Genomic DNA, 27,375 nt, shown 5'->3' with positions numbered 1-27,375 from the left:
TTCCATCACTTTGCAGATGGTTGAGAATAGACTGAAAGGCCAGATTGGATTTGTCCTGCTTTTTGTGAAAGAGACCAACCAAGGCAATTTTCACCTTTACAGGGAAGTTCCCAGTGTTGTAACCTACTGGAACAATTGGGCCAGAGGGACAGCTGGCTGCAGACTGCGGATCTTTAGTATCACAATCAATGTTGTCTGGTCCATAGTCTTTGTGTAACCAGTCCCCCAAGGTGATTCCCATGGCTTCAGTTGAACCAGCTGGAGACAGGCTTGCATGGTGGTGGGGATCTCAGGAGAGAGTTCTGACCAAACAAGGCGTCAAATGCTTCCTTTCTATCTTCCACATTCAGGAACTGGGTGTTCCTGTTCAGGAAAACTCCTCCTCCCATCAGCTGTGCCAAATTGTCTATCACCATTCACTGCTATATGTGGCAGGACTGTAATCCTTCAATTTGATTTGTTGTCTGTGAAATTGCTTTGATGGGTCCATTGCATGCAGGTCTTGCTGCTTAGCTTGTGTGAAGTCCAGTGTCCAAGCTTCACTGGACGCTGCCTCTCCATATTTAGGTACAACCTGGCACCACCTCCAGCATTACCTCCTGCACTCCTCATTGAACCAGGATTGAGCTCCTGCCCTGATATACTGAGGGATGTGCTGGCCTCTGGGGTTATAGGTTATGGAGATGGATTTTGCCGCTGCCTCCGCCAATGGCCCACAGTACCTCACCGGTGTCAAGTACTGACCTGCTAGCTCTGCTCTGAGTCTGTCCAATACTGTGTATTTGCACTTCCACACAATGGGTGTGTGTCCTCAGTGTAAAGGCAGGTCTTCATCTGCACAAAGCCCATGCAGTGGTCATCTCTCCCAGTGCTGTGATTGACTGAATCACCTGCCACAGGGAAGGGTGCGATTCAGATTCAGATTTACTTATCACATGTACATCAAAATATACAGTGAAATGTGTCATTTGCATTAATAACCAACACACCCACGGATGTGCTGGGACCATGCGGGGGATGTGCAGACATTCCCTTGCCAACGTAACATGCCCACAGTGTTCGGGCGAACAACTCAGAATACAGGAAAACAGAACATTCCAAGCAACAACTTGCTTTCACCCACTCACCCACCCATGCACATACACAGTCTTCTAACCACAGGACTTCAGCCTATAGTCTCCAGCAAGCTTGCAGAGTCGCAGACCCAGGCTTCAGTCATTGGGCCTCAACCACTGGACTTCAGATTGACTTTCGGACATCGATCTGGACTTCTGACCAGCCTTCAGGCTTCAATCATTAGTATCGTCCCAGGACTGACCGATAACTATGAATGAGATTGGATCAAATGATCTGATCCCCCACACTGGCCCACTCACTTCTTGCCACAGACACAGCTGGACAGCCATATCCTTCAGACTAGTTTCATCCTTACTTCCATCTTGAGATTCTCTCTAAAATTCCTCTCCCTGTCTCTCAGTCCTTCTCTCTGTCCCTTAGGTTCTTCTGTATCATTCCTATGTTTCTATCTCCAATCACTTTCCTCTCACACCTTTACTAGAGACTACTCCCTTGCTCAAGGATCTTCCCAACCAGCAGTGCAGTTTAGGAAATATTCTGAAACTTCCTTTGTGGATTGAGAACTGTGGAGCCATTGCCCTGTGTGGCTGGTTGAACGGACATTCGTGGTGTGAGCTACTGCAGCTGTATTATTTTTGTTTGTGTTTTGCTGAAGGTGTTTCAGAGGGATATTAAGGTAAAGGGCATTAGTGTGGACTAATCATGAGAACAAAAGAATGTAAGAAATAGAATCAGGAGTGGGCAATCCAGTCCATTGAACCTGCTCCACCATTCAGCAAGTTTAGCCCTATCTTCTCTCTCCAACACCATTTTCCTGCCCCGTGCCCGAATCTCTCAATATCCAAAAATCTGTTCATATAAGTTTTGAATAAACTCTGCAATGACACTACTAAAGTCTTCTGGGAGTTAATTACAAGGATTCATTGCCCTTCAAGAGAGTGTATTTCTCAGCCCGAAATAGCCAATCTCTTAATCTGAGAAGGTGACCCTTGGTTCTAGACTTTGTTCAGCCGAGAGAGACATTCTCCCCTCATCTACCTTGTCTACCCCTCAAACTATGATGCCACCTCTCATTCTTCTGAACTCTAGAAAACAGTGGCTTAGTCTGAGCAATCTGCCCACATTGGACAAAATCCCAGAAACCACAGACATCCGTGACAAGTGCAACCACACCCAACATCACCATTCATAGGTTAAGCCGCATGTCAGTGGAACTTCACCCATTTACTGTTAGCTTCACCTGTGCAACAGTGCTTCACAGTAATCCATTGGCTTTGAAGTGTTTTGGTGCACTTCTGGAAGATGTTTGCATATGATCTGTAAGTGCTCCTTGGGAAATAATACACTGTATTCCAGAGCCCATTCTATAGGATAATCTTTTCAGTGTCAATTAGATTTAGCCGGGACTGAGCAAGTTGTGCCATTTTGTTTTGCAAATTCCCTAACCTCACCAAAATCCCTTCTTTGGTCCAAAGAGTAATTGGATTCTCACATTTTTGAAAGTGTACTTGAAATAGTGTCTCCAGGGAATGTCCACAGACAGTTACAGATACAGACTTTGAAATTTAGTCACATGTTGCATGTGTTTTAAGCAGTATGATTGATTTCTTGCCTAAAATCGATCAAAAGAAAAACAGCTCACAAGCTTCTATTACTCCCGGCTCATAATGAGACTTTCGATCACACGCTTCCATGCACCTGACACTTCTGTGCTCCTTGCATAGAGAGAATACACAGGCAACGCAGTCCCCTGCACTGCTCAATTGATGGCTTTTGCTATGAGATTGAATGGGAATCTGTAATTAACACTATCACAGGCTATGCAGTTCTTAACAGCAGGGATGTCTCTTGCACCTGTGCTCTTTAAAGACATCATCAAGTACCTGGGGGTTTAATAGGGGCTGAGCTCAGCTCAAGACTGCAGGTTGGCCAGTACTTGCTTATTGTTTCTGTTTACTTATAGACATTTTATTAAAAGTTGCAATAAGATTTCACACAGGGAGGGACAGGAGGGAAAAGGCTCAGAAACACAACAGGTTCTGCAGATGCTGGAAATCCAGAGCAACGCACACAAAATGCTGGAGGAACTCAGCAGGTCAGGCAGGTCTGACGTGTAAAGTGGGGAAGGGCACTGAAGGGTTCCAACGAGGAGATACTGTCCTTTAAAATTTTCATGGGAACCATGTTTCATAGAAACATAGAAACATAGAAAATAGGTGCAGGAGTAGGCCATTCGGCCCTTCGAGCCTGCACCGCCATTTATTATGATCATGGCTGATCATCCAACTCAGAACCCCGCCCCAGCCTTCCCTCCATACCCCCTGACCCCCATAGCCACAAGGGCCATATCTAACTCCCTCTTAAATATAGCCAATGAACTGGCCTCAACTGTTTCCTGTGGCAGAGAATTCCACAGATTCACCACTCTCTGTGTGAAGAAGTTTTTCCTAATCTCGGTCCTAAAAGGCTTCCCCTCTATCCTCAAACTGTGACCCCTCGTTCTGGACTTCCCCAACATCGGGAACAATCTTCCTGCATCTAGCCTGTCCAATCCCTTTAGGATCTTATACGTTTCAATCAGATCCCCCCTCAATCTTCTAAATTCTAACGAGTACAAGCCCAGTTCATCCAGTCTTTCTTCATATGAAAGTCCTGCCATCCCAGGAATCAATCTGGTGAACCTTCTCTGTACTCCCTCCATGGCAAGGATGTCTTTCCTCAGATTAGGGGACCAAAACTGCACACAATACTCCAGGTGTGGTCTCACCAAGGCCTTGTACAACTGCAGTAGTACCTCCCTGCTCCTGTACTCAAATCCTCTCACTATAAATGCCAGCATACCATTCGCCTTTTTCACCGCCTGCTGTACCTGCATGCCCACTTTCAATGACTGGTGTATAATGACACCCAGGTCTCGTTGCACCTCCCCTTTTCCTAATCGGCCACCATTCAGATAATAATCTGTTTTCCTATTTTTGCCACCAAAGTGGATAACTTCACATTTATCCACATTAAATTGCATCTGCCATGAATTTGCCCACTCACCCAACCTATCCAAGTCACCCTGCATCCTCTTAGCATCCTCCTCACAGCTAACACTGCCACCCAGCTTCGTGTCATCCGCAAACTTGGAGATGCTGCATTTAATTCCCTCATCCAAGTCATTAATATATATTGTAAACAACTGGGGTCCCAGCACTGAGCCTTGCGGTACCCCACTAGTCACCGCCTGCCATTCTGAAAAGGTCCCATTTATTCCCACTCTTTGCTTCCTGTCTGCTAACCAACTCTCCACCCACACCAATACCTTACCCCCAATAAGGGAACTGTGGATTTGGAAGGTAGGAATTCCTAAGGCTTCAACACAGAGATCTGGCACTCTCTGCTATACCTGCAAGGATGCCGCAGCTCATAGAAGATGATATGTAGATACAAGCGCACATCACAGTTTGCAGATCACCACTGCTTACTGCATTGAAGCCCAAGGGTTGAATTGGTGGTCTGGAATTCGGAGCCCATCGGCCGAAGCCCCAAGTCTGAAGATCTGTGTGAGTCACTGGGGCAGCTGAAGGCTCAATGTCTGCAAACACGAGCCCGAACCAGAGCCAGCTGGGGGCTGGAGGCCAAACACGACAGACTGTCCTTGGGTTAAAGGATTCTGTATGTGCATGCAAGGGTGGGGGTGGGGGAGGTTATTTTGCTGTTTTTGTTTTGTTGCTTATTATGGCCTTTTTTGTGGCCTTCTGTATTGTTCTGCCGAGCATTGTGGGCATGCTATGCTGATGTCAGAATGCGTGGCAAAATTTGAGAGGTGTGAGTTGTTAATGCAGAAGATACATTTCCAGATTCAATATTCAGATTGTCTTTTGTACGTCTTCAATACATGACTGTAAAGGAGAAAAAATTGAATGTTACTCTGGATCCGATACAGCATAAAAACACACGATGGGTATAAGAACACAAAAAAACAGAAAAACACAGTAAATATAAATATAAAAGCAATCCTATAAAACACCATGTACAAGTAACTGGGTGTGTTGAAGATCCATTAGATTAGGTTACTAGAGGACTTGCATCTAAAAAGGCGGGGGGGGGGGATTTTAAAGGAGATGCCGAGAGTAGGTTTTTAATACAAAGCATGTGATCGTTGCCTTGAATGAGCTGCGGGTGTTGGAGGCAGATATAATAGTGCTTTTTAGATAGGCACGTAAACATACAGGGAATCGAAGGATAGGGTTCATGTGCAGGCCAATATGACTGAGTTGCATTTGGCATGATGTTCAACACAGTCATGATGGGCAGAGTAGCTTGTTCCTGTGCTGTACTCTTCCAGCTTCCAGGGATGCTCATCCTTCCAGCTGTTGGATCCTGATGCTTTTACGATCCAAAGGTTCTTCTGAAGTCAAGAATGAGGCATAAAACTTGTTTATATTTAATGTCAGAAGAATAAAAAATGAACAAGAAAGAGGAGTCAAAAGAACAAAAAAAGGAAAAAGCAATCATGGTCACCTCATACTCAGACTAAAGATAACACAATTCCAGTGATAACAGTTCATTGATAAAAGTCAGATTCAAATAGTGTGATGCCTGCTACTGAAAACTAAGATGTTTCAAGAAAAATAGAGGAACAACAATGCTGTATTTACTGGAAAATCCACTGAATAATTACGTGTAGATTTGGTAATTATTTTCCAGTGTTCTATAGATTCAGGATCAGTTCCTGAGGACTGGAGGGTAGCAAATGTTATCCCACTTTTTAAGAAAGGAGGGAGAGAGAAAACAGGGAATTGTAGACCAGTTAGCCAACATCAGTGGTGGGGAAGATGCTGGCGTCAATTATAAAGGATGAATTTACGACACATCTGGATAGCAGTAACAGGATCGGTCTGAGCCAGCATGAATTTACGAAGGGGAAATCATGCCTGACTAATCTTCTGGAAATTTTTGAGGATGTAACTATGAAAATGGACAAGGGAGAGCCAGTGGATGTAGTGTACCTGGACTTTCAGAAAGCCTTTGATAAAGTCCCACATAGGAGATTAGTGGGCAAAATTAGAGCACATGGTATTGGGAGAGTACTGACATGGATAGAAAATTGGTTGGCTGACAGGAAACAAAGAGCAGGGATTAACGGGTCCCTTTCAGAATGGCAGGTAGTAACTAGTGGGGTACCGCAAGGTTCAGTGCTGGGACAGCAGCTGTTTACAATATGTATTAATGATTTAGATGAAGGGATTAAAAGTAACATTAGCAAATTTGCAGATGACACAAAGCTGGGTGACAGTGTGAAATGTGCGGAGGATGTTGAGATAATGCAGGATGATTTGGACAGGTTGGATGAGTGGGCAGATGCATGGCAGATGCAGTTTAATGTGGATAAATGTGAGGTTATCCACTTTGGTGGCAAGAACAGGCAGGCAGGTTACTATCTGAATGGTGTCAAGTTAGGAAAAGGAGAAGTACAATGAGATCTAGGTGTCCTTGTTCATCAGTCACTGAAAGTAAGCATGCAGGTACAGCAGGCAGTGAAGAAAGCTAATGGCATGTTGGCCTTCATAACAAGGGGAGTTGAGTATAAGGGCAAAGAGGTCCTTCTGCAGTTGTACAGGGCCCTGGTGAGACCACACCTGGAGTACTGTGTACAGTTTTGCTCTCCAAATCTGAGGAAGTACATCCTTGCTATTGAGACAGTGCAGCGGAGGTTCACGAGGTTAATTCCCGGGATGGCGGGACTGTCATATGTTGAAAGATTGGAGCGACTAGGCTCGTATACACTGGAATTTGGAAGGATGAGAGGGGATCTGATTGTAATATATAAGATTATTAAGGGATTGGACACGCTAGAGGCAGGAAACATGTTTCCGATGTTGGGGGAGTCCAGAACCAGGGGCCACAATTTGAGAATAAGGGGTAGGCCATTTAGAATGGAGTTGAGGAAAAACTTTTTCACCCAGAGAGTTGTGGATCTGTGGAATGCTCTGCCTCAGAAGGCAGTGAAGGACAATTCTCTGGATGCTTTCAAGAAAGAGTTAGATAGAGCTCTTAATGATAGCGGAATCAGGGGATATGGGGAGAAGGCAGGAACGGGGTACTAATTGTGGATGATCAGCCATGATCACAGTGAATGGCGGTGCTGGCTCGAAGGGGCAAATGGCCTACTCCTGCACCTATTGTCTATTGTCTACTGTGATTATATACGGAAAATACAAGCAAGCATAGGAGAGTCAAACTACATGAGAAATAACAATCCTACACGCCAATCCAACAGTCTTGCATTCACCGAATGTGCAGCAGCAGCTCCACCCGAAAATGACACTGTTTCTGCATCTCTGAAAGACTTGTCAGGGCTGTAGGATGAGCCGGCAGCCCAGGCGGTGCTTCAGATTGTTCCAACTTCCCAACACTAAGAGCTTGCTGTATTCATATGATTTCTTATTGAGTTTTTTTTTGTCATAGCTATGTATGCACAGGTGCAATGAAAAACTTACAGCAACATCGCTGGCATGCACCATCAGATACACAACAATGACAAGAAAAATATAAATTGAACATAAATTATGCAAAATCTTACCAGAAAGGACAAAATTAGAATTAAAAAAAGCTGCATCTTAGTGCAACTTGGTCATGGTGATGCTATACTGAGGTAGTAATTAGGGTTGTGCAGGTTGGTTCAAGATCCGAATGGTTGAAGGGAAGTAGCTGCCCCTGAACCTGGCAGTGTGGGATTTCAGGCTTCTGTACCTCCTGCTAGATGGTAGCCGTGAGAAGATGACATGGCCTGACTGTTGGGGGTCTTTGATGATAGATGTTACCTACTCAAGGCAGAACCTCTTGCAGGTATTACAAGAGGCAGTGGTAGAGGCAGCTTCGATTTTGTCATTTAAGAAAAAATTGGATAGGTATATGGACAGGAAAGGAATGGAGGGTTATGGGCTGAGTGCAGGTAGATGGGACTAGGTGAGTGTAAGCATTCGGCACGGATTAGAAGGGCCGAGATGGTCTGTTTCCGTGCTGTAATTGTTATATGGTTATTATTACCTTTGGTGCTGAGGGATATGCCCATGATGTATTAGGTTGAGTCTAATACTTTCTGCATTTTCCTACATTACTGTATCAATAAAACTCAATAAAATAAAACTCATCTTTATGCATGTGATAAAGGCAAAGTCAACTAATCAATAGTGAATTAACTTTCAAAAGAAGGAATAAAATTTCATGTATACTTTCTGCATTATCTGCTTCATTGAAATAACTTGATGCAAAATCAGTTGCATCCATATAAAATAAAAATCAAAACTGTGGATGCTAAGGAATCCAAAATAAAATCAGAAAAGACTGGAAACACTCAGTGTGTCAAACTAGAAGCACAGAAAGAGTTAGTTTTTCAGGTCGAAGATCAGGGTGCTGCAAAATTTCCTCCTTCCACTTTATTAACCTCCCACCCTTAACTAACCTTTGCAAATAAACCTCACCCCCTGCCAAAACCTAACAGTCTGATACAGAGAAAAATCCTTATTTTTCTGAAACATCAACATCTGGTTATATGCTAATTCCACCACTATTACAGGACTTGAAAATTTCATTAGTGATGCATTAATTTGTCTTGTCTCACCATTTCAAAGATATTCCTTTGGTTCTATCCATCACTCCCTTGCCTCCTCTACAACTTGTTTTCTCTCTCAGATTCAGAATAATACAGCATAGAAACAGACCCTTCAGCCCAACTCATCCATGCCAACCAAGGTACCCATCTAAGCAAGTCCCATTGCCTGTATGTGCCCCATGTGTCTCTAAACTTTTCCTATTCATGTACTCAACCAAATGTTTCTTTTTCAGTCCTTATGAAGTTTCTCAGCCTGAAACGTTGACTCATTACTCCTTTCCATAGATGCTGCCTGACCTGCTGAGTCCCTGCAGCATTTTGTGTGTGTTATTCTGGATTTCCACATCTGCAGAATCTCTTGTGCTGTGCTGTTTTTTTCCAGTGTTGTTATTGTACCTGTCTCAGCCACTTCCTCTGGAAGTTCATTCCATGTAGACCATGAAAATGTTGCCCCTGAAATCCCTTTTAAATCTTCCACTTTTCATCTTAATCCAATTCCCTAGGAAGATGACTGAGGGTGTTCACCCTATCTCTTCCCCCACATGGTTTTATTGACCCCCTATCGTGTCACCTCTATCATTTCTGACATTTGAAGGACATTCTTCCTTGTTCTAACAAAAGGCCTCAGACCCCCAACCTTCCACAGATGACCTGCTGAGTACTTCCGGCATTTTATGTTTTTACTTCTGATATAGGGTTGGAAATTAGTTGCACAGTGCTTTCACTGTGTGGTTGAACCGTTCACCGCCTGCTCAGTCTTTGTGTGGCAATTTATAATGCAAGCTGTCAAATCTCTGAGAAACTGCCATGAATTTAAAAGACTTTTCTGCCTCAGTACAAATGCACTATTAATATTTAATATATTAGCATGTTGGTGTTTACAAAATGCTGCGCAAGAGCAGTTTAAAAAGAATGCATGCAGATATCTGGAGTTCTTTGTCTAATGTATTAGTTCTATTCATCTGTCAAGGAGACAATGTGCTTCGATCAAAGAGGTTGTGAAGTTTGGTGGAAGGCTAGGTAAGAGGTAAAGGTAGGGCAGAAGACTATGCAATGAATGATAAGAATGGGCAGTATGGGAGTAAAGCATTTTGCGCAGTTGCTTTGCACTGCCAGTGATCACCAATCAGGGCTTGATTCCTGCCACTCTCTAATGAGTTTGTGTGTTCTCAACGTGAGCATGTGGGTTTCCTCCGGGTTCTTTGATTTCCTCCCACACTCTAAAGCCTTAAGGTTAGGGTTAGTGAGTTGTGGGCATATTACACTGGTGCTGTAAGGATGGCAACACTCACAGGCACAATCCTCGCTGATTTGATTTGATGCAAATAATGTGTTTCACTGTATGTTTTGATATACATGTGGCAAAACAACATTCCTCCAGACCAGGGGACACTCACACACAACAAATGAAGTCACATTACTCCAAATAAATTAGCAATTAATCAAGTGCAATTACGTCACAAGTCAAAAGGTAAACAGAATACAATACTGGGCTTCATGTATGATGAGACCTGAGTAGTGGCAAGGAGTTCAGTTGTTTCATGACCCGGGAGAGGAAGCTGCTCCCACTCTAACAGTTCTTCTGTACCTCTTGCCTAATAGTAGGGGTCAAAGAGATTGTTGGACGGATGGGGAGGATCGTTGCCAATAGTAAGGGCCCTGCATACACAGTGCTGCTGATAGATATCTGAGATGAATGGAAGAGGGAACCCAGTCGTCCTCTTAGCAGTCCTTGCAATCCTTTGTAGGGTCTTGCAGTTAGATCCCTTTCAATTCCCATATCAGGCAGTGATGAAGCTGGTCAGGACACTCTTGACTGATGTGTATGACCAATATGCTTTTCACTGTACCTCAGTCCATGTGACAATAGGCTGATTCCAGTTGCAGATAAAGAATACTTGCTTTCATTGCAATACAAGAGCAGGAGGTCATTGTCCGTCTTTGTAAAACATTGCTCAGGTCACGGTGACTGAATTACTGTGTACAGTTCTGCTCTCCACATGATAGGAAGAATATGTTGCACTGGGAAGGGTGCAGATGGGATTCACCAGGATGTTCTTGGGGTCACAAAACATTTAGGAATATTTAGGAATTTAGGAATTCAAGCAGCACTCGAATCACCACGCTGTGGAAGGCGATGAATCAAGTGCTAATAATCTGGATTAGTTTAGATTAGTGCAGATGTGTTATTGATTGTCAGCAGTAAAGTGCCTGTGAGTGTGCTGTATGACTCGATTCTTATCCAGCAGTAACAGTGGTTACTGTCAGCTTTACATCTTTAGAACAGTTGTGCACAGCGATTGTAAATAGTTAATAAAGAAAATGGGGATCACAAACACAAAGTGTAGCTTTAGAGTGCCAAGGTTAGGTCATCCAACAAGTTAACCAGAGGCTCCAACTAACAGTACAGAGACACGAATTCAGAGCCTACTATTGACTCTATAGAATTTATATTCATTTAATAACGACAGTAATTAGTCTTCATAATGATGATCTAAAGATCTAGATGATTGTAGAAGCCCATCTGTTTATGCAGTTCCCTTTGAGGGGAGATTAAATTATGTCTCCCTAACGGGTCTGTATACTAACAGATAAATGCTCAAGGTGGCCAATTAATGCTGGTCTTGCCAACAATGCCCCAATCCTGGAAAAGGTTTAAAAATAAGAGGTAAAACAAACAGAGAATTTGGATGAGGTGTTTAGATGCAAAATGGACATGAAAAGGTGCACGAATTCAGATTTATAGATCACTTGTTCATCGAACATACAGTGAAATGTGCTGTTTACATTAGCAAGCAACATACCCAAGAATGTGCTGTGGGCAGCCTACAAGAGTCGGAACACATTCTGGCACCAACATATCATTCCCACAATGCATGGCAGAACACAACAGAACAGTACATACCAAGTGTCAAAGCAACTACAGCAAATCACACATATACAGCCCTTTATTCCCAGGACAGGTTTCCTTTGGCCTCCAGTGAACACTTGGATTCACAGCCATTGGGCTTTTGGCTTCTCCAGCAGACTCTCAGAGATTTGCAGACCCAGGACTCCAGCCATCGAGTGAGACTTATAGACTTCCGATTGGCCTTCATATCTTTCATTTTGGCCCAAAGCTCGCCAATGATGATGAATGAGGAACCAAAGGCAAGACCTCAAACGCTGAACTCAGTGATGAAGGGACCCAATCACAAGATCTCGAACTCTGGTCTCACTAATCTGTGTACCAAGGGTTACTAGCATTTGTGTCTCCCGGCCCTACGGAAGCATGGTCTGACATCCGACCGTGTCTTTGTCGCTGTCATTCAGAGAGGACTCCCACTAAGACGACTGTTCTCTAACTTCCCACATCACTATCCCTAAACCCTAACCTGCTCCTTTACTCTCCTCTCTGTCCCAAATACATCGCTATGAAACTGCAAAAAAATTAAAAAGAAACTGCTAAATCTAAGCTGTAACATCAACGGAGACCACAGCTTGGCAACATCTTGAACAAAAAAAATTAGATTGGATAGAGGATTTCTAAACAGAGGCACAGGGTTACTCCCAGGAGATACTCACCACAAGAACAGCGAACACAAAGATAAGCCGTGCTGTGCTGACCCTATAGCCAATATAGTTTCATTTCCGAGCCCAGATACTTCAATCCAGTGGACAGACAGATACTCAGTGCTCTAATCCCTTGGGATTGTTGAAATGTGGTAAAGTCCTCCTAGTCTGCAGTTATGGAAGCAACTCAAGTCTATGGAAAGTGGCGCTTACAGCTCAGTCCATCTCAGGCAAAGCCCTCCCCACCATTGAGTACATCTACAAGGAGCGATGCCCCAAGAAAGCAGCATCCATCATCAAGAATCTCCACAATCCAGGCCATGCTCTCTTCTTTTTACTGCAATCAGGCCTTGGGTCCCTCATCACCACTTTCAGGAGCAGTTGCTACCTTTCAAGCATCAGGCTCCTGAATAAGCATGGATAACTTCAATCGCCTCAACTCTGAACTGATTCCACAACCTATGGGCTCACTTTGAAGGACTCAAATCTCATGTTCTCAGTATTATTTATTTATTTTATTTGCACAATTTGTCTTCTTTTGCACAAAATTTTTCTGGAGCATTCTTTCAGCTCCCAAGCAATGCCATACATTGATGTGTCTTTCCCACATCCTGGAAGTGACAGAAATGATACCTCATTTGTTACTTTGGTTTGGTCACAGTCAAGTATGTCACTAGATCAGTAATGTATTCAACAGTGTTAGGGAAGAACTGAGCACACTTGATAGAGTATTGACCAACCAGGAAAATGAGTAAAGGAAATGGACCCAATCACAAGATCTCGAACTCTGGTCTCACTAATCTGTGAACCAAGGATTACTAGCATTCGTGTCTCCCGGCCCTACGGAAGCATGATCTGACATCCGACCATGTCTTTGTCGCTGTCATTCAGAGAGGACTCCCACTAAGACGACTGTTCTCTAACTTCCCACATCACTATCCCTAAACCCTAACCTGTTCCTTTACCAGGCCAGAACATACACAGTGAACAGCAGGGCCCTGGGAAGTGTGGTTGAACAGGAAGACCTAGAGATTTAAATATGTAGCTCCTTGAAAGTGGGACATGCCCAGCAGGTCAGTCTGGACAGACGGAGAGATTAATTTCATGTCGAACATTACCTGGTTGGCATACTCTCACTTTCCCACCAATGGGTCCAGCAGATAAATAGATCTCTCTCTCTCTCTCTCTCTCTCTCTCTCCCCCCTCCACTTCCCTCTCCCCCTCTCCATCTCTGTCTTACTCCCTGCATCCTACATGCACACACACACATCTACGAATATGGGAGATTTAGGACCAGATATAAAGCATCCTTCCATATTGCAGTATTTGTTGTGTGCTGTTGATATAGAGCAGACTTTAATTTAATACAATCACACCCACTGAATCTACAGCCCATCCATTGTAATGACATACAGATATCAGTCTCAACAACCGATGTCACGAAAGAACAACAAAAGCCTGCAATGGAAATATCTCTCCACTCAGGTATCAACTGTGATAATTAACAGAAGGTAGAGGGAGGTATAGTGGATGTTTAATATATTGTTGGCCAAACCTTTCCTCATGAGAAAGTGTAAGTGCTTAGTAAAATGTCATTGGCTGCAGCGGCAAACATTATAGAGCACTAACGTGTGCTGTTGTACCCTGACAAAGGAACAGAAAGTGAGATGGGTTTTGGATGAGCCCCAAAGGGAAAATGAGCTAGACTGCAATGAAGTCGATAAATTGCTGACTGTAAATGGATTTAGTGTGTTGGAGTGGTTACAGCATCCAGCTCTGTGTGGGCCTGACAGCGTTGTATTCAATTAAACTCTGCTCTATATCAGCAGCACACAACAAATACTGCAAGACGGAAGGATGCTTTATATCTGGTCCTAAATCTCCCATTTTGATTTATTTGTTTTTTTCCCAAATGTATCCTCAATATTATTCCTTGGTTTTGAGAGAACGTAAGTGTAGATCTGTGTATACATGTCTGTTCCTGTATGTGTATGTGTCTGCATGTGTGTATTTGTGTGTTTTCATAGGGGGGTGTGTGTGTGTGTGTGTGTGTGTGTGTTCATAGGTGTGTGCGTGTCTGGTTTTGTAGGGGTGTGTGTGTGTGTGTCTGTCTGTTTTTGTAGGGGTGTGTGTGTGTCTGTCTGTCCGTACCTGTTCTTGTGTGTTTTTTGAAGGTGTGTGTGGTTTTGTACGTGTGGTGTGTTTTTGTAGATGTGTGTGTGTTTTTGAACATTTGTGTGGTGTGTTTTTCTAGCTGTGTGGTTTTGTACATGTGTGTGTTTTGTAGGTGTGTGTGTGTTTGTACATGTGTGTGTTTTGTAGGTGTGAGTGTGGTGTGTGTGTGTATGTTTTTGTATGTGTGTGTGTGTGTGTTTTGTAGGTGTGAGTGTGGTGTGTGTGTGTATGTTTTTGTATGTGTGTGTGTGTGTGTTTTGTAGGTGTGAGTGTGTGTGTGTGTGTGTATGTTTTTGTACGTGTGTGTGTGCGTGCTTGTTGTCTGCAGGTGTGAGTGTGTATGTGTTTTTGTAGGTGTGAGTGTGGCATCTATGTGTGTGTGTGCTTGTAGTTGTGTATTTGTGTTTTTACACGTGTGTGTGCGAGTGTGTGTGTGTGTGTGTGTGTGTGTGTTTTGTAGGTGTGAGTATCTGTCATCGCTGTCTGTCCTTGGTCATCTTCTCTATGGTGCCCAGCTGTGGTTCAGGGTCCTCATTTATGCCTCCAAAATATGGTTCCAAGTTGTCTTTGGTCTCCCACGTTTCCTCCACCCCTGAAGTGTCCAATGAAGTGCTGTCGATGATGGAGTTCACCTCTCTTCTCATCTCTGTCCACTGTGCCACTGGGAACTTGACACTGATTCTCACAGATCCCTGTTTCAAACACTCACCATTCTTAGTACAAAAAATTGTCCCACACATCTCCTTTAAACTTTCCTCCTCTCAGCACAAAGCTATCCCCTCTAGTATTTGACACTTCTACACTGGAAGAAAATATTCTGACTCTTTATTCACTTTCTGCCTCTCATATTTTTACATACTTTTGTCAGGTCTCCCCTCAGCCTCCAGAGCTCCAGAGGAAACAGCCCATCCCGTCAAATCCAGGCAGCAAGCTGGTCAACTTCTGTATCCTCTCCAAAGCCTCCAATCCTTCGTGAAGTAGGGCTACCAGAAATACTCCAAGTGCAGTCGAAGCAAGGTTTTGTATTGCTGCAATATGATCAAAACATTGTTAGGTAGAAAACTATGCAGAAAATAGAGAAATTGGTCTGGGTACTGGGTACTTTTGGCACAGAGGTACATCTCAATGTAGTTAACAACAAACTAAATTCCCCTGAGGTTTATAACTGCTTTTCTGAGAGGTCATAGACAATTTATGGAAGTAGGAAGTTCAAATTAAATTTATTATCAACACACAGTATGTTTATACTTTAAGATTAATTTTCTTGCAGGCATTTACAGGAAAATAAAGAAATATAATGGAGTTCATGAAAAACTATAAATAACAAAGACTGACAAACATCCAATATGCAAAAGAGGAAAAATTATGCCAACCATAATAAATAAAAAAGTAAATAAATAAAACTGAGAATATGAGATGGTAGAGTCCTCGAAAGTGAGTCTGTAGTTTGTGGAATTAGTTCAGTGTTGAAGTGAGTGAAGTTATCAACACTGGTTCAGGAATTTGACAGCGGCAGGGTAATAACTCTTCCTGAACCCGATGGCGAGTCTGCCAACAGGTGGATGAACTTGGCCATCAGGTGGATCAGTCACAAGAGAATACAAAGCTCCTGCTGATTCTTATATTGTCGTCTGGTCTGTTTGATTAACTGTGGTTGAGGGACATTATGAGAACTACCAGTGAGAACCCTTTCCTGACCTTTGAATGGCTAGGTAAAGGATTCTGATAAATGTAGACAGAGCTTCAGATTAGTAGCTCTCTGACACGGTCGCACTTTCTTGACACATGACATGCCAGCTTAGCTAATGTGCGCTTTCATAAGGAGACTAATCAACCCCGCCCCCCCACCTTGAGAGCAAGGAGGCTGTGCACTGAACTGCAGTGATATTACCATGCTGTTCAAGAAACTGCCTTTCAGGCGTGCATTCATCCTCTTCCTTTCCTTGGCTTGAGCGAACGACCATTGGAAATGTTGAAAGAGGACATCTCACATTTACTATAGTAGGACGGAGTGTGCCTGCCCTCTTGCTATCCTTTTAGTGAGGGAATTGGACTGTTATACACTGTGATTTAAAGGTAGCCTTTTAAATCTCCTTCGCAACGGTGGAAGAGAATGCAACTGTAGAGTAGGGCTTCCTTCAACGACACTTACACACAGACTATTGTGTCGTTTCACGTTCTGCTTATTTTGTTAGATTTATGTTGTTTTCTCCATTTTTGTTTCCCTGCAGACTGCTTCCCACCACGCATCCGCCTCCAGCCAGGGGGCAGAGATGCTCTGGACTGGCGGCACCTCTATCGTCTTCAGTGCCACTCCGCAATCAGCTGGCGGGACCTGCGACTTGAGCAGGGTGAGTCCAACTTCTTCCATTATTATCTTCTTTCCTCTGTCCCTGTTCCTCGGGGTCTCCTCCCTCAAGGCGGATGTTGCCCTCCTTGATGATGTGGTCACCCGCCCCTTTTTTATTAACCCAGTTTAGAGGAGACGAGAATCACCCAAGTTAGATTGACCGCATCAAACTCGCCAACTGCTCTATGATGGACTCTTAACATTCCACTTCTTTGGGGAGAAGGCAGGAGAATGGTGGTGGAAAAAAAATCAGATATGATTGGATGGAGGAGAAGATTTGATAGGCCGAATGGCCTAATTCTGTTCTTATATCTTACGGGTTTCCCCTGAATCTGGGAGTTCATTCAATGGAAGAGGAAAAGAGGACCCCTGACTATTTTTTTCTTCCTAGCAATGTAACATTGAGGATAATTGTCACATGCAACCTTATCCTCTCATAGAATATATAACAGAGTGTTTTAGCAGGCTGTGGCCTTTAAAATCAGTTTGGAATGCGATTACAGAACTTGATGCAGTTACTTTTGGAATTTTTTGGAAAATTGTGCCTTCTACATGATAATATAATTCCGAAAAATGATCTTTGACATTGAGAATTTACAGAATCCAGCCAGAGAGTGAGATGGATCCATTTAATAACAGAGGGTGCTAACTTATATCATCTCAACCTTTCTGGCAATGAGGCCAGTGCTATTTTTTGTGCATCTTTCCATGCTCAGACTGCAGAGGTTTTGACAAGAACTGATGTGCGGCTGGTTAGTACACAGCTCTCTGTGTACACATTCCTACGGTACTAACTAATCAAACACGTTGGCCTCAACTATATGATTATCAGCACATTACACTACATTTTTCAACATAATTAATTCATAATATTCAGAAGCTATTTTTATCTTTATTTATTTTTGTAAAAAGCAACAACTTGATTGTTTGTATCATTCCCTGTCTCACACTTCAGTCTTTATCCTCTCCTTTTTCCCTTCCCTCTCTTCTCTCTCCACTTCCACCCTCTGTCCAATTAACCCCTCCTCTCTTTCCTTCCCCTCACTTCTCTCTTCTCCTCCTGCCACAAGAATACAGGACCACAGAAGCAGAAGTAGGCCACTTGACCCCTCAGGGCTGCCCTACCATTCAGTCTGACCATGGCTGACCTGTGCTGGTCTCAGCTCTTTTTCTGTGCCACTTCCGCATAACTTTCATCTACCTCCACTACCCTCGGGGCAGAGAATTCCAGGGATTCACTTCCCTCTGAGAGTAAAAATTACAATGCAGCTCAGTTTTTAATGTCTGTGATGGCTGTGTACCCTTGTCTGTGCCTCTGTCACTAGTGTAAACATCTCAATATCTAGTCACCTCTCACTGTTCTAAACTCCAAGGAAACAGGCCCAAACTGCCAAGCCTTGCTCTCTCATCCTAGAAATGAATCTGGTGAATTTCCTTTGGGCAACCCCCAGTGTTAACAATACCTTTTTAATTAATTGGACCAGAACTGCAGGCTGTCCCCATTGTGGTCCCAACAACTGCAACAAATCCTCTCTATTCTTAACCTCCTCCCCAATGAAGCCCAATGTGTGATTTGCCTTTTTAATCACTTATGGACCTTCTGGTGATGTTTTATGATACTTACTATGCCTGAACATGTAGATACCTCTGAACTTTACTCACTTTCTGTCTTCCTGTCCATTTGGATGTTAATCTGCAGTTTGATTCCTCTTCCATAAGTGCATCCCCACAGTAAACTCCATTTGCAAGCTTTTTGCCCATAACTCATCTACAGTACATTCCACTGCCAAACCACAATGTCCTCATCACGGCATACCTTTCCAGCAATTTTCGTACATCAGCAAACTTGGAATCCTTACAGTATGTGCCTAGGGCTTTTGCACATTACTTTAATGACTAGAGGAGGAAATGGAATGTAAGGTTAGATACAAGGGATTATACAGATTAAGAAAATCTGGAGTAACACACACAAGCTGCTGGAGGAACTCAGCAGGTCAGGCAGCATCTATAGAGAGGAGTAAACAGCTGACATTTTGGGCCGAGATCCTTCATCAGGAGTCCAAAAGGTATGAGCTCTGATGAAAGATTTTGGCTAGAAATATGCCTGTTTATTCCCTTCCACAGATGCTGCCTGACCTGCTGAGATTCTCCAGCACTTTGTGTGTGTTACTCTGGATTTCCAACATATGAGGAATCCCTTGTATCTAACCTTACATTGCATTTCCTCCTCTAGTCATTTAAGTACAAGTAGCATGTAAAAGTCTTAGGCAAACACGCACACACACACACACACATATTTTTACACAGACTTTTACACAGCACTGTAGTAATTCTATGTATTGCTCTGTACTGATGCCAAAAAAAATCTAATTTCATGATATGTGAGTGATGGGTCTCTACTGTGAACTGAGAACAGGAAGCATCAGAGAGCAATTCTGTAATGATCAATGTACCAATTGTTTGGAATCAAATGACCTTTCTTGGTGTCTCAGGGCTGGGTGCGTCCGCACCCACACCACCCGCTCCCCAGGTCGTAGGCACTGCTTCTCTGCCACCCCTCCCTGGCAACACTGCACCCTTGCCACTCCAAACGTGCTTTGCCCTCACCAGATTTACAAATGAAGTATTGTACAAAAGCCTTAAGCACTCTAGCTGGTATATGTGCCTAAGACTTTTGCACAGTACTGTAAGTAGTTAAGAATTGAGGGCCAAGAACTGGTAGTTCACTAGTTACATCCTCTCCTGTTCTCCCTTCATATACACCCTTCCTCTCTCTTCCAGTTCTCTCCTTCTCACCCTGCCTTGCTGCTATTGCCCTTCCCTTGGGTGGTGTTTGTTCAGACAACTGATCCATAGCACTTTGCACGTGCATTCACCAAATGGAAAGGGGGATTCCATAAGAAAGAGGCACAATCTGTGGTTTACAGAGGAGTGTAATGATAATATTAAATTGTAGAGGTGGACAAAGAAAGTGCTGAAAGTCAGTGGTAAGTCGCTGCTCCCCTGCTGCCAATGGGAGAGAACATACCGCAACAATTCATGAAATGTGATGCTTGCTGCAAACAGAGACAGGTTGAATATGGAGCACAATGTGGCCAGGACAAAACACTGAAGTTTACAGGGATGCTCTGGGCCTCTACTTTGCGTTATATGTGCTATCTTTATTCTTACTATATACAAACAGCATGGGTAAAAATTAGCACATTTTATTTGGAATAATGGCTCCAGCTCCACCTGAGTGCATGTGACCAGCTGACCAATGTCATTGCTGGTTCCGAGTGAATCACCTGCATTGCACACTGGGAACTGAAGTTCTTTATTATGTACACACATAATAACATATCCTCCCCCTTTAAAGAAAAAACGAACATAATACTATGTCCTCATAAACCTGCAAGAAACAATAATGCTTTCCAACGAAGATATTTACATTAACCAATTATAATGAGAAAATACAGTCCCTTATTCACTCAGCAACTCTCAGTCAGTCTCTGAGGTGGCTTGAAGCTCCTCTTTGGTCTGCTATTTGTTTCCACTGACATATTGCTTTCACCTGCTGTGTTAATATTAGTGTCTTTTTGAGACTCTGAGAAGTTTATTTTTAACATCTGCTGCCCCCTTTAGTGTACTGACAGGTGACGTGTCACAAGTATGGGTTGGAACTTGTGGTCATTGATCTACAAAGCTCCTTCTCAGAGGTGTTCCTTGCTCTGACTAGATCTGGTAAGAATGTGAAGCATCTTCCTCTTTCACATAACCTTGCATGGACCATGTGCTGGAATTGTGATCTCGAATACACACTTGATCTCCAGGCTTCAGGACTGGTAGGCTTTTCACAATCTCGTTGTGATACTGTTTCAGTTTGTCTTTCCCTTTTTCTTTAGCCAATTTGACCTTGTGTGCTCCTATAGGTGTCAACAGGTTTTTGTGTACTGGAAGGTTAGTGACTCATCGGCTTTGGCTCATTAGCATTTGGGCTGATGAAATGCCATTCTGCAGTGGCACACTTCTGTAAGTCATCAGACTTAAGTGGAAATCCTCTCTTCCATCTTGCTCTTCTTTCATGAGGACCTTCACTACCTTGACCCAACTGTCTGTTAGGCCACACACATCAAAGTTGCTGGTGAACACAGCAGGCCAGGCAGCATCTCTAAGAAGAGGTACAGTCGACGTTTCGTGCCGAGACGCTTTGTCAGGACTTTGTCTCTGTTAGACCAGTAGATTTTGGGTGATATGGGCTTGAAATTATTTGTCAAAACCCCCACTCATTGGCAAAGGACTTGAATTCACTGCTTGAAAATTGTGGAACATTGTCTGATACCACTTTACATGGCACTCCATGCCTTGCAAGCATAGGAAAGTGATGACTGCTTTGCTGGATGTTGATTGCAGCGTTGCAACCCCTGGGTAATTGGAAAATTAGTCTGAAACCACAATATGACTCTTCCTACTACATTCAAACAAATCCACTCCATCTTTGAAGTACGGCTTATCTGGTAGAGGGTGTGGTGTAACCAGTTCTGCTTGCTGCTTTGGTATGTAAGTAAGGCATATCCCACACGAAGCAGCGGTCTGGCTGATGTCTTCCTTCATTCTTGACTAGTACATCACTTCACAAGCTCTTTGTTTACATTTTTCTCACCAAGGTGCCCTTCATGTATCTTCTGGAGCATTTCCTAGCACAGTGACACTGGAATCATAAACCTGTTCCCTTTGAAGACCGTATCTTCCACTATGGACAGTTCAGCTCTGCATGCCCAATAATCCTGAATATATATTGGTCTGTTATTCTTAGTAGCTGGCCATGCTTTCTGCATTGTCTCTTTGAGTACATTCATAGTCATAGTCATACTTTATTGATCCCGGGGGAAATTGGTTTTTGTTACAGTTGCACCATAAATAATAAATAGTAATAAAACCATAAATAGTTAAATAGTAGTATGTAAATTATGCCAGGAAATAAGTCCAGGACCAGCCTATTGGCTCAGGGTGTCTAACCCTCCAAGGGAGGAGTCGTAAAGTTTGATAGCCACAGGCAGGAATGACTTCCAATGACGCTCTGTGCTGCATCTCAGTGGAATGAGTCTCTGGCTGAATGTACTCCTGTGCCCACCCAGTACATTATGTAGTGGATGGGAGACATTGTCCAAGATGGCATGCAACTTGGACAGCATCCTCTTTTCAGACACGACCGTCAGAGAGTCATTGTTTCATCTGTCTGTGCTGCCATCATAATCTTCTCTGTTCTAGCAGGAGATATTGGAAATGCATGTCACCATAGGCCTGTATATCAGCATTAGTCTCTCAGTCACTCATTTCTTTCTTGTTGACTGCTCAAGACAATGCACCAGTAGCAAACAGATATTTTCCTGCTGTGTAAATCATCTTCACATTGTATTTCTGCACCCTTATAATCATGGGACAGTCATTCAGTAGTTTGGACATAATGGAGACCAATAGTTTACAGGCTGTCTCCACTTCAAAATCTTGTCCATAGATATATTGATGGAACTTTTCACGTGCACATGTGCTGGCGAGAAGCTCTTTCTCTTTCTGTGCATAGTTGGCTTCTGCACTTGTTAAAGCCCTTGATGCATAGGCCACAGGTTGCCATGTGTTATCATGCTGCTGCAAGGCCATGCAGGAGACATCAGCTGAGATCCTAGTACATCCTTCCAGATCATAAAACTTACTCACGGGCTCTTCAGTTAGGATTCTCTTCAGCCTTTGAAAACATTCTTGTTGTTTGTGAGACCAAATCCACTCATTTCGCTGCTCAAGGAGTGACCTAAGTGGTGCTAACACAGTAGACATTTGAAGGATAAACTTAGTCAGGTAAGTCACTATCCCCAGGAAACAGTTCACCTCTTTGTTCTGGGGACTCTCCATATTCTCAATGGCTGATGTCTTTCTTGGGTCAGGCTTCACTCCCTCTTCAGATATGACATCTCCTATGAAAGTCAGTGTCTTAACACCAAACTCACATTTCTCCATATTTAACTTCAACTTAACATTCCGTGTCATGTCTAGCACCTGCCTCAGTCATGCTCCCAAACAATGATGTCATCCATCATGGTCTTGACACCAGGTATGCCCTCAAAGATCACGTGGATAGTTTTTTGGTAGACTTCTGAAACAGACAGGATCCTATACAGTAACAGAAAAAAAAAATATCTTCCCTCTGGTGTGTTAAAAGTCCATAGTCTCAAACTTGTCTAATCAAGCTTCATCTGCCAAACCGCAGGCAAGTTTGCTAAATTATTTGGCACTTGGAAACCGGAGCATGATCTTCTCCAGTGTTAGCAATTTAGAATGCTCTCTCTTAATGGCTTTACTTGATCTCTTGGGTCTAGACATAATCGTAATGCTCCATTTTTCTTTTGTGTAATCACCAGTGATCTCACCCAGTTGGTTGGTGTTGTTCTGACATTTGGAACTGTTTTTGGTCCATCTTCCTGTTTATTTTGCCTATTCAACTTTGGAGAGGATCGTGGAGATGTTTTTGATTTCCAGTCTTTATCTGGAAGCTGGTGAGAGACTGCATGAAGTGGAAGCAAAACCGATGGCTTCCTCATCATGATCACTCTGCTCAGCACTGGCATCCTGACTGTCATGCTGGGGTAACTGGTACAGATGTCTATGGAAGATGGAGAACTTGCGCTTCTCTTGCATAGCCGCTCTGCAGCTCTCATGGATGATGTTACAAGTTTCTCGAATTACATCAGGTAAGCATCCAAGCCCCTCAAACACATCTGTGTATGCTTCCATGGTCCCTTTGGTCCCTTTCCACCAGGTTGACCCTTTCACATGCAGTCAGACCTAATATTGGCTGTACACACTTTCCAACAATCAGTAGCTGCCCCTTGTGCTTGAAGATCACTATACACCCCCCTTTTACAGGAATGTCCTCTCCAGTGCAGCCCGTCACTTTTAACTTAACTCAGTAAACCTTGCTCTTTACTTTGAGAGTCTTGTAATCATCCATGGATAACAGATTCACCTGTCCAACTTGAATGGAGTTATTGTCTCATTCACAGTCACTGGAAAAATCCATTCTGTTTTACCAGCACCAACAGTCTGTGGAGAATCTACAAAGACTTCCTCCATTTCCTCAGCAAGAGTGTGCACCTTTCTCTTGATAGCCCCAGCTTTGCAAAATGGTTCTTCCCACAATAACTGCAAGACTTTCCATAAGCAACACATATCTTTAGAATGTACCTATCTCCACATTTACTGTTTGAGTCTTCCTCTTTGCGTTGCTGTTACTTTGGGAAATGCCTTGTGCTCTCCTCCTCTAATTTCACAGCATACATTGTTGTTTCTGCCCTGTGCAGCACCTCGGCTTGAACTTGTGTGGTCTCCGCTGCGGCCCTACACATATCTACAGTCTCTTCCAGCATTAACTCTTTTTCACAGAGCAATTTTTCTCTGAGCCCATTATTTGAAGCCTGTTAAACTACTTTGTCTCAAACGAGTGAATCTATCGAATCCCCAAGCTCACAGGACTTACTCAGTGTGTGTAGTTTGGATAAGTACACTGGACAACAAAGATTTTGCTTCCTGAATACCTTTAGGTGTGTCTTATGAATTTTTGGCTAGTGATCATGAAAATCACCATGAAATTTCCCTATCATGTACCATTTTTTAAATAAACTTATGTTTATCATTTCAATTCATAATTCAAGTCAATTAAAATGTTGCCTACAATGTAAGCTGGAAAGTTTCCTATCTTGTCCAGGCATGCTTGGGCATGCTTAGGCGGCATGGCTGCTGCATGGCAGGACAGGTTTTAGTAATAATTGTTGGGTTCAGGACTGTAAGGATGGAATTTGCTATCACCAGGCACAAAAATTTCTATGAAGGATTTTGATATTTGAGACAGATGCTTCCCAGAATAACTGATCCCAAGATGAGGGAAAGCATTTTTGTTGGTCCACAAATCAAACAGGTCATCAATAACAGGCAATTTGAAGAATTTCTAGTGGGACTGGAGAAAATCACATGGAAGGCACTCAAGGAAGTTTTTGAAATTTTTCTCGGCATCTACAGAGCACCAAACTACATGCAGCTGGTTGAAAGCATGCTTCAAGCATATAAAACCATGAAATGCAACATTAGATTAGATTCAACATTATTGTCATTGTGCCAAGTACAGATACAAAGCCAATGAAATGCAATTAGCATCTGACCAGAAGAGTAAAAGAATAGTATTATTTACAAAATAACTGTGAATAAAAAGTAGGTGCTACAGCACACAAATATAAAAATACTGAGACAGTACAATATGGATGCAATACTGCTTAGCGCTGTGATGTGAGGTTCAGCAGTGTCACAGCCTCAGGGAAGAAGCTCTTCCTGAGCCTGCTGGTGTGGGAGTGGAGGCTCCTGTAGCGCCTACCGGATGGGAGGAGAGTAAAAAGTCCATGGTTAGGGTGAGATGCATCTTTGATAATGCTTTTTGCCCTGCCCAGGCAGCATTTATGGTAGATGTTCTCAATGGTGGGCAATTGGGTGCCGATAATCCGCTAGGTTTTCACCACCTGCTGGAGTGCTTTGCAGTCTGATATGGGACAATTGCCATACCACACTGAGATACAGTTAGTGAGTATGCTCTCAATGGTACAGCGGTAAAAGTCCATCAGTATCCTGGGTCAGAGGTGAGCTTTCTTGATGCTCCACAGGAAATAAAGGTGCTGTTGTGCCTTTTTGACCAGTATGGAGGAGTTTAGGGACCAAGTGAGATTATCGGAAATGTGGACACCAAGGAATCTGAAGCTTAATACATGCTCCACTACAGCTCCGTTGATGTAGGTGGGGACATGAGTGTGGCTCCTAGCATGCCTGAAGTCCACAATAATCTCCTTGGTCGTCTGGGTGTTAAGGGCCAGGTTGTTATCGGCACACCATGCAGCCAGGTGCTGGACCTCGTCCCTGTAGACCATCTCATCATCCCCTCTGATCAGGCCAGCCACCGTGGTGTCATCTGCGAACTTGATTATGGAGTTAGAACTGTGTACAGGAATGCAGTCATAGGTGAAAAGGGAATACAAAAGAGGGCTCAGCACACAGCCTTGAGGCACGCTGGTGTTCAGGGTGAGGATGGAGGAGAAGAGGTTGTCTAACTTAACAGATTGAGGTCTGTTAGTCAGAAAATCCAAGGTCCATTTGCAGAGGGATGAACTGATACCAAGCTGGCAAAGTTTGGCGATCAGCTTGAAGAGGATCACAGTATTGACTGCAGAACTAAAGTCAATGATCAGCATTCTGATGCAAGAGTTGGGGCTGTCCAGGTGGGTCAGGGCAGAATGAAGTGCTGTGGAGATGGCAACTTCTGTGGACCTGTTGGTGTGATAGGCAAATTGATGGGGGTCCAGGGTAGTGGGCAGACAGGATTTCAGATGTGATAGAACCAGTCTCTCAAAACACTTTGCAATGATGGGGGTGAGTGCAACTAGGCGGAAGTCACTAAAGATTCATTTTCTGCATTCCCACTTAGACTTCTTCCCTGCAAATCTTGATGCTGTTAGTGACGAGCATGGTGAAAGGTTTCACCAGGACATTGCGGTCATGGAGAAAAGATACCAGGGCAACTGGAATCCATCAATGCTGGCGAATTATTGTTGGACACTTAAGCCAGAAGCCTCAGACACTGAGTACAAATAAAAATCATTAACGAAATACTTTTAACTTAGTTGAACTATTGCAAAGCATCAGCACCATTATGCAATTAAACACATTATATTCATTAAAAGTTAATTCGTTGTTTCTCCAAATTCCTACATGTTACAAGTAGTCTGAAATTATATTTGTGTTCATCTTCAAGCAGTCCATCGTAAACAAAAAAAAATTCTGAGGAAGCAACACTTTTGAAAAAATTTGTTGTCCAGTTGTATTGGTCAAAGCTAACACCTTGTTTCTGATCACAGGAAAAGAACTTATATCTTACAAACGTGATGTTTTTACTTGGGATAAAATACTCATCAAATTTTGTCATCAGACTGTCCAATGTCAAGGATGTCTCATCAATTTGAAGGTTGTGGCAGCTGTCCAAATCATCCTTACCAATTACATGTAGAAATATAGACACTTTCAATTTCTCATCCACACCTCCGACTCTGCTTACATCTAAATATATATTGAATTGCTATTCGAAGCATTTCTAGTTATTTGTTAAGTTGCTAGTAATCTGCATAGGTACAGGAGGATTTAGCTTATCTATTTTGGGCATTCACCTGAATCTCTCTTGGTTAATTCAAGAACAACATGGTCCGTCACTTCATGTGCCAACTTCTCTGTTACTAATATCTTCTTTCCTAGTTGCTTGCGGTATTCATTTACTCTCCCTATTTAGATTTCACGCTAACTCCTGACACCATGTTATGTTTGTTCTTAAGAAAGACAAAAGAGATTTACAGATACTGTAAATCCAAAGGAACAAACACAAAATGTTGGAGGAACTTGACAGGTCAGGCAGCATCGATGGAGAGGAATGAATAGTCAATTTTTCGGGCTGATATTCTTCATCAGGACTGGAAAGGAAGGGAGAAGAAGCCAGAATAAGAAAGACCGGGGTGGGGGGGTGCAAGTGATAGGTGAAACCAAATGAGGGGAGTGATGG

General features: G+C 43.1%; 1 protein-coding gene across 3 annotated transcripts in view; it reads left to right on the top strand.

The window, feature by feature from the left end:
- Positions 1-27,375, top strand: part of LOC140210390 (RNA-binding Raly-like protein) — a 1,435,753-nt gene that overhangs the window by 785,610 nt on the left and 622,768 nt on the right. For all 3 annotated transcript variants that reach the window (XM_072279313.1, XM_072279310.1, XM_072279311.1), the window contains exon 4: positions 16,639-16,758. In XM_072279313.1, the coding sequence (XP_072135414.1) occupies positions 16,639-16,758 (120 nt within the window). The remainder of the gene's footprint in view (positions 1-16,638; positions 16,759-27,375) is intronic.

This window comes from Mobula birostris, chromosome 15 (assembly GCF_030028105.1).
Source record: "Mobula birostris isolate sMobBir1 chromosome 15, sMobBir1.hap1, whole genome shotgun sequence".
In the NCBI taxonomy this organism is placed as follows: domain Eukaryota; kingdom Metazoa; phylum Chordata; class Chondrichthyes; order Myliobatiformes; family Myliobatidae; genus Mobula; species Mobula birostris.
This window is presented reverse-complemented; position numbering and strand designations above follow the sequence as displayed.